Genomic DNA, 8,976 nt, shown 5'->3' with positions numbered 1-8,976 from the left:
TTCTATGCCCTCCTTGTTTTTACTTTATGCACAGTCTCTAATGGGTGAGTCATATATAACTATGCTTTTAGTCACCCCAACGACTCCCAAGTCATTTCTATTAAGATCTCATAGAACAATATTGGTGAGTACATCTCACCTGGATGGTCCCAGAATGCTCCTTGCAAAAATTGGCCAGTATGCCTGAGTCCTCAGTCTCAGTTTTTGGTGACCATCTATCCAGGCACCAAGTGTCTTCTTCCTTCACTGACCACCTCCCCTCACATGTAATAGGTTACCGAGTCCTTGTAACTACACACTCTGACTTATTTTGATCTATCTCTTTGTCCCACTCATCACCCCCAATGTCATATCACACATGGACTAAGAACTTCACATGCTATTTAATCAACTGGGGAGCATTTATATAATGCATATTATTACAACCAAATTATGAGCTACCAAATTAATCTCTACATTAATATCTCACAATCTGTATTTTGTACAAAAACTCCCTTAGACAATTCTGATGTATAATTTGGTTTGGGAATCACTGGACATTAGTAACAGCTTCCTGATTAGTATCCTTAACTCTAGTGTCCCCTCCCTTCAGCCTATTTACTACTACCAAACATTTAATTTAACAAATATCTGATGATGTCATTCCACGTCTTAAAAGTTTTCAGCCCACGCCTATTGTTTGGAGAATAAAATTGAAGATATTTCACATGGCATTCAACTCTGTATAATCCAAGCCCTTCTAACATCTTCACTTTTGATGCTGCATCAATGTTCTACACACAGAATTTCCCTACTTCATTCAATTGTTATACCATAAGTTTGCTCATGTTCAGAATGTTTTTCCTGTCTCCTAAATCTGCTTATTCTTTACATATTTTGAATTGAAATAATTGTGTTTTTTCCAACATAACAATTCCCCCAAATAGCTTCCATGTAAGAGTAAATAAAATTAAAGGGTCTTCAGGCTAGTGTACGGTTTTATTTCAGTTACCCTCACTGAATTTTCTTTTATAAACCTTAATGAATGTTCTTTTTACATTTATTGCATTTAATTTCAGATGCCATCTATTAAGAATATGGGAACTAAAAATGCAACAGAGCTAAAAGAGTTTGTTCTCATGGGACTTACATATCAACCAGAGTGGCAAATTCCTTTGTTCCTGGTATTCCTAGTTATATATCTCATCACCATTGTGGGAAACCTTGGTCTGATTTCTCTCATATGCAATGAGCCTCAGCTTCACATCCCCATGTACTTTTTCCTTGGGAATCTGGCATTTGTGGATGTTTGGATATCATCCACGGTGACCCCCAAGATGTTGGTCAACTTCTTTGCCAAGGGCAAGATGATCTCTCTCTCTGAATGCATGATACAATTTTTTTCCTTTGTAATGAGTGCCACCACAGAATGTTTTCTGCTGGCAACAATGGCATATGATCGATATGTGGCCATATGCAAGCCTTTACTTTATCCAGTAATTATGACCAGTAGACTATCCATGCAGCTATTAGTTTCATCATTTGTAGGTGGACTTCTTCATGCCATAATTCATACAGGCTTTTTATTCAGATTAACATTCTGTAATTCTAACATAATACATCACTTTTACTGTGACATCATGCCATTATTTAAAATTTCTTGTACTGATCCTTCTATTAATGTTCTGATAGTATTTATTTTTTCTGGATCAATTCAGATGTTCACCATTCTGACTGTTCTTGTCTCTTACACATCAGTTCTCTTTACAATCTTAAAAAAGAAGTCTCTACAAGACATAAGGAAAGCCTTCTCCACCTGTGGAACCCATCTCTTATCTGTCTCTTTGTACTATGGTCCTCTTCTCTTCATGTATGTGCGCCCTGGATCTGCACAAGCAGATGATCAAGATATGATGGACTCTCTATTTTACACTGTCATAATTCCTGTGTTAAATCCAATTATCTATAGCTTGAGAAATAAGAAAGTCATAGATTCACTGAGAAAAATGTTAAAGAGAAAAGCTTAGATCTCATACTAATATCTATTCTCCTTTCATTAAAATGACAAGATTGTGCAGATTAGATATTGCTATGTGTTGATTAGTATTAAAATTTTTTTGCAGTTATAATTGCCCTAATCTTTCATTTATTTATTTTTAAATCTTTGCTTATTTTGAGAGAGAGTGTGCATGCATGCATAAGAGCAGAGGAGGGACAGAGAGGGAGGAAGAGAGAGAATCTCAAGCAGGATCATACTGTCAGTGCAGAGCCCAACATGGGGCTTGCTCGATCTCACAAACCATGAGATCATGACCTGAGCCAAAATCAAGAGTCAGACGCTTAACTGACTGAACCACCGCAGCACCCCATTTGCCCTACTGTTTTAATGACTTAAGGTGGGAGAACCTGATAATCTACTTAAAATATTTGTCTTTGCTAGTCAAAAACACACAAGGAATTTTAATCAGGCATTCCTATCATACTTAAATAATTAAAGGAGAAAACAAAAATGAAAACATTTCACAGGCTTGTACATTCTTCAGTGTGACTTTATAAATGCATTAAGTACTAAAATACATAGTGCCTCTGAATAGAACTTGATTACTATGTCTTTGATCCTTATACAGCTCGATAGCCTGGAGACCCATATTGAATTTAGCTTGATAGTATAGGCAGATTTGTGTTTGAGTGAACAGAGGCAAATTCTAGGAATTCTGCAGCCCTCAAAAGGTTTTTCTTTCCACTTATTTGAAGCCTGGTGAATTTTGCTTCTTGTGGAGGTTCAACTTTCATGTCACAGAAATAAATAAAAAGAAATAGGAGAAACAGGGTAAAAATGACAAGGGTGTTAAGACAATGAAGACAGGGCCAAACTATAAGAGATGCTTAGCTTAGGGTGCTTACAGGGAACAAAGGCAAGTTGCCTCTCATTGTCTATGATGCCTTCTATGGGTCCTTTCTAACTATGTTTGTATGTGGTTGGGCAATCTGGAAAACTTCACTAATAACCAAAACTAATAAACTTCAAATAGGGCTTCAAATGTACATTACCAAAGTCCAAATAATGTTAAGTTGATAGAATGTCATAGCGTGCAGTGAGTGGCTCAGAGAGACATGAAAATCAAGACTTTAGATGTTTTGTGCCTCAAAGTCCATTAATGTTACTTATTATTACACTCCATTTGCTAAATTTAATGAGTGATTCATCTTCAAGTCCACCCCACCTTTCCTCTCTCACCACTAATTCTGTACACCATCCTACTGATACCACTAAGGCTCTCACCCCCATAATTACCTACCTCTGTGATTTGTGAAACTCTATAGTTACTTAACCCCTTCCTCTTGCTGATTCTCTTTTAATTCCAAAACATAGGTGTTAGGTTGTTCTTTATAAGCATAATTCAGATTAATGATATCCCTTTTCAATAACATTTAATAGAATGTCTTTGCTACTAGCTTATGTGGATATATGGCATATATATATCTGGATTTATGTACATATATATGCAGGTATTTGTTCATGCGTATGTCCAGATTATATGTTATATATCTACCAGCATCTTTTCTACCCTGCATTTATTCACCCTGGCATTGAGGCTTTTATTTTTAATTTTTTTTAGTATTTATTTATTTTTTAAGGAGAGAGAGACATAGCGTGAGCAGGGAAGGGACAGAGAGAGGGAGACACAGAATCTGAAGCAGGCTCTAGGCCCTGAGCTGTCAGTGCAGAGCCCTATGCAGGGCTGTGAGATCATGACCTGAACCAAAGTTGGGTGCTTAACTGACTGAGCCACCGGTGCCCCATTTTTTTAAACCTTGGCTTAATTCTGAAGTCCCTTCCCTCCTAATTCCCCTAACAGGTCCTGTGTTAAATCCATATAGAGTTACTGAAAGCTTTTTAGACATACCTCACTCTCTCAGGTTCAGCATTTTTCTCATATGCATCCCTCCAGGGAGAATAAAATCCTCCACTCCACACCACAACTACCAATTTTTATTTGCAATTGAAATGATATCTTTTCTTCAATCTATCTTCAATGTTACAGCTTCCTTGATGCATTTGCAGATTACCTTAAAGAGGATAGGAATGCATATTCATGTGAAGCATTGTTAGTTTATTTATCTTTAGATCACACTTGGTCTTCAATAGTACTTATTTTTGGTCTACACACTTAGATGACAATTTAGAAGTCCTAGAACTCTTTCTATCTTGTGCAGTGCATAGGACATGACTTACACACAAGGTCCTAAGTAAGTATTTGTGAAATACTTATGAAATTTAAAAATCTTACAGCCTAAATACGTGGAATATAGTAGACTGTCACTCTTTTTCAGTATGGTCATGAGCTCAGAGAGATTACTAGGTTTGGTATGGCTGCTGCAGGCCAGCTCTCCTTCCTATTTCTTTCATGATAATCTCAACTATCATAAACCAATAGTGAATTCTTCTTCTTTTTTTAAAAAAATTTTTTTAACGTTTATTCATTTTTGGGAGACAGAGAGAGACAGAGCATGAGTGGGGAAGGAGCAGAGAGAGGGAGGCACAGAATCTGAAGCAGGCTCCAGGCTCTGAGCTGTCAGCACAGAGCCCCACGTGGGGCTCAAACTCACAAACCATGAGATCATGACCTGAGCTGAAGTCGGACACTCAACCAACTGAGCCACCCATGTGCCCCCAATAGTGAATTCTTCTTCTTAACACTAGATTTAGCACCTGGGAAAGCATAAAAAAATATCAAGGAGAAGCCCTTTAATTAGATGCTTGTTTAAAGATATAAAATATATAAATATTTAAAACTAAAGTCATTATTATGTATTTCTGGAAGTACAAGTCACAAGATTAAAACAGGTAATCTGCCCTCTTTTTGTTTCTCTGAGGAGATGCCCTCAAGCCCCAGTAAAGGAAATAAATGGATCACAGTCCAACTGCTTTTACTCTTTAAACTTGAAGAATTCATGTTATTTCATATATCTATAGCTACATTGATTTTTGTTGCTATATAATATTCCATTTGTTCTGCTTTTTCTTGTCAATTGTCTAGATTTTTTTCATTCATTTGTTGTTATGACACCAAAGCTAAAATAATAATATGAACTACTACTGTGTATTTCTTTAGCCATTAGAAAGGTATGTTTTCCTGTTTTTTTCTTTGAATGAGAAGTTTGACATCCAGCTGTGACTCTGTGAGCATGATGTGTTACCTGTCAAGTCTTACTTTAGGCTGGATGAGTATGGGACAGACAGTTGGGGGCCTCTCAGGAGCTCAGATTTCCTCTGCAGCCACCTGTTGTATATGTCAGGTCTATACATTCCTTTGTTCCAGTTTGAACTTCAGTAAAATACCAACTACTTTATCTCTTCTAGAAATTCACCAAAAAGCTTTGTCCATTGGTGTAATCCTATTATCATTTCTGTTATAGATCTATTCATTTTATACATTATTTTTGTCATCTAAGTAGCATCTGTGTAAAGCCCATATTTTAATTCTGCTGATTCCTTTAAAAAGAAACTATGAAATTACATATGTATTATTTAATAGATATTTAGATGTAAAGGATGATATCACAATGCTAAATTCACCTAGTTGTCTGGAACTACCACTGCTGATGTGGGATTAAACCATCCCTTAGAAATATAGATAACATACCTGAAATGCTCTTTACTATCAAGGTGCATTCGCTTTCTTAATCTGGAGATTTAAAAGAACTCACAGTTCCTACAAAAAGCTTATTCACAGTGAAGAAAACCACCAACAAAACAAAAAGGCAACCTACTTAAAGGGAGAAGATACTTGCAAATGATATATCCAATAAGTGGTTAATATCCAAAATACATAAAGAATTTATACAACTGAACACCAGGAAACCCAAACAATCTGATTAAAAATGGCAGTGGGCCTAAATAGACATTTCTCCAAAGAAGACATACAGATGGCCAACAGACAGTGAAAAGATGCTCAATGTTACTAATTATCAGGGAAATGCAAATAAAAACGACAATTAGATACCACCTTATACCTGTCAAAATGTCTAAAATCAAGCCATAAGAAATAACAAAAGACAGGGGCGCCTGGGTAGCTCAGTAGGTTCAGCATCCAACTTTGGCTCAGGTCATGATCTTGTGGTCCATGAGTTTTAGCCCTGCACCGGGCTCTGGGCTGACAGCTGAGAGCCTAGAGCTTCCTTGAGATTCTGTGTCTCCCTCTCTCTCTGTCCCTCCCTTGTTCACACTCTGTTCTCTCAAAAACAAACACACATGAAAAAAATTAAATAAAAAAAGAAAAAATAACAAAGGACAAAAAGGAACTCTCATGCATTTGGTGAGAATGCAAACTGGTATAGCCACTGTGAAAAACAGTATGGAGGTTCCTCAAAAAAATAAACAGAATTATTATATGATACAGTTATTCTTCTACTGAGTATTTACCTGAAGAAAATGAAAAAACTAATTCAGAAAGATATATGCAACCCTATGTTTATTACAGCATTGTTTACAATAGCCAAGATGTGGGAGTGACCCAAATGCCTATCCATAAATGAATGCATAAAGAAGAAATTGTAATAGTGGAATATTACTCAGCCATAAAAAGGAATGAAATCTTGCCATTTGCAAAAACATGGAAGGACCTAGAGAGTACTGTGCTAAGTGAAATGTAAGTTGGAGAAAAACAAAGACCATATGATTTTACTCAGATGTGGAATTTAAGAAAAAAAAAAAACAAATGAACAAAACAAAGAAAAAAAGAGACAAATATAAAAAGCAGACAAATACAGAGAACAAACTGGTGGTTATCAGAGGGGAGGATGGGTAAAACAGATAGAAGAGATTAAGAGGACACTTACCATGATGAGCTGTGAGAAATGTATAGAATTGTTGAATCACTATATTGTACATCTGAAATACAACACTGTATGCTAATTATACTTGAATAAAAATTTAAAAATAAAATAACTTACAGTTCCTACCTCTTTAAACACATATAGTAAATACATTTTTTTCATCACTTTCCAATACTTTCTATTGTTCAGAAGATTGTTGAAAAAAGTATCTTAGATTGTATTCAAAGAACCAGGTTAAGAAAAAAAATAAACACCAATCAATACTAGAACAGTATTTCTCAACATCTAGGTTGTAGGCTAGCTATGGTAAAATCTTACTGAGTATGTGTATTAGGTGTATGTCACAATCTCTCTGGTATAGGCTTTCATGTTGTTCTTTTAAAATGGTGGTCTTTAAACTTTAGTGAACATTAAGATCATGTGGAGAGTTTGTGAAAACATATTGACAGGCTCCACCATTAGTGTTTCTGAGTCAGCAATGTTAATTCTGTTGGTTTGAAACCATATTTAAAATAATCAGTGAAGCAAAATTTTTGTAATATTTAGAGACCAGTCAAAATAGAGTTTCTACACATTCTCTATCTCCTACTTAAACACAATATGCAAATATTCTAAAGGTTTCTATCTTCTGGTTTGTACTTTCCTCCCTGCTATGGGAGGGTGGGTCCAGATTTCATTTGGGCTTCTGTTTCAAAGGATGAAGAATTGTGGACCATTTTATAACTTTCTCTTGGGTGCCATGATTGAAAGTGATGATAGCAAATCAAAACTCCATTGCCTCATTTGAGTAAGGTTAATGGATAGGACCCCAATTAATTAAAAAAAAAAGAATTTTCAAGCTTATTTAAGAAACAAAGCAGATGAACATATGGGAAAGGAGGAGGAAAGAGAAAAGAGGGAAATAAACCACAAGAGACTCTTAACAATAGAGAACAAACAGGGTTGATGGAGGAGATTTGGAGTTGGGCTAGATGGGTGAGGGGTATTAAGGAGGGCACTTGTGATGAGCACTGGGTGTTGTATGTAAGTGATGAATCACTGAATTCTACTGCTGAAACCAATATTGCACTGTATGTTAACTAAAATTTAATTTAAGAAAATGAAGAAAAAGAAATTTCAAGCTGGATCAACTTTAGGTTCATCATTATCAATGAAAATTAACAAACAAGATGTTCCAGATGTTATAATAAAGTGATGTTTACCTCTTCTGAAAATGTACTTTCTAAATGAGACTTATTTGGAGTGCATGCGTGGCTCAGTCAGTTGTGTCTGATTCTGCATCTCAGCTCTTGAACTCAGGGTCATGAGTTCAAGCCCTGTGTTTGACTCCATGCTGGGTGTGAAGCCCACTTAATTACCTACCTACCTACCTACCTACCTACCTACCTACCTACCTACCTAAAAGACTTATTTGTGGGAAACAGCTAACAGTAGCATCATGACATTTTCTTCTATTTTCAATATAAAGCAAGAAATTGAATAAATCACAATGAATTGTTTTATTAGTATAGGATTTTCCAGTGTAGCAGAATCAATATGATTATATATATATAGATCTATAAGAAGAAATCTTTATAATATAAAGATTTTTTAATACAATATTGGCTCATATAATTATTAAGTCTGAGAAACTGTCATTGGCAAGCTAGAGACAGGGAGAGACTTTGTTGTAGCTCAAAGGCGTGACCCAGGAGAACTATGGTATAGATTCCAGGCCAAGTCTGAGTCCTCAAATCAGGATCACCAAGGGCAGGGAAAGATCAATGTAAACCAGCCAGGCAGAGATACATTCAGCCATCTTCTGTCTTTTTTGTTTAATTCAGGCGCTCACCATAATGGTGAGCTCTATCTGCTTTACTTAGTCCACCAATTCAATACTAATAACTTTTGGAAATACTCTTACAAACACAACCAGAAAAAATGTTTAATAAGATATCTGGACATCCTGCAGTCTAGTCAAATTGACACATAAAATGAAACATCATAAGTCCACCCGATGTCACTTTGCACACACACACACACACACGCAATTTCTTAAATTATATTTAATCCCCAAATTAGGACAACAGCAGGGTGATAATTCTGCTGATAAAAGTATGCCGTGTACATCGAAAATGCACTAAACCCTTCCCCAGAGGAGGAGGTGAATTCCTTGAG

General features: G+C 36.0%; 1 protein-coding gene across 1 annotated transcript; it reads left to right on the top strand.

Annotated features, from left to right (window-relative positions):
• Positions 1-1,076: 1,076 nt before the first annotated feature.
• On the top strand, positions 1,077-2,006 carry LOC112849385 (olfactory receptor 5H2-like). Its single transcript, XM_025913000.1, has one exon. It carries the CDS (start codon positions 1,077-1,079, stop codon positions 2,004-2,006), a length of 930 nt encoding a protein of 309 aa, XP_025768785.1.
• The last annotated feature ends 6,970 nt before the right edge of the window (positions 2,007-8,976 follow it).

This window comes from Puma concolor, chromosome C2, assembly GCF_028749965.1.
Source record: "Puma concolor isolate L17-30 chromosome C2, mPumCon1.1.hap2, whole genome shotgun sequence".
NCBI lineage: Eukaryota > Metazoa > Chordata > Mammalia > Carnivora > Felidae > Puma > Puma concolor.
This window is presented reverse-complemented; position numbering and strand designations above follow the sequence as displayed.

Excerpts from the sequence above, each read along its gene's own strand:
- LOC112849385 (XM_025913000.1), top strand. The coding sequence starts at position 1,077 with ATGGGAACTAAAAATGCAACAGAGCTAAAAGAGTTTGTTCTCATGGGA.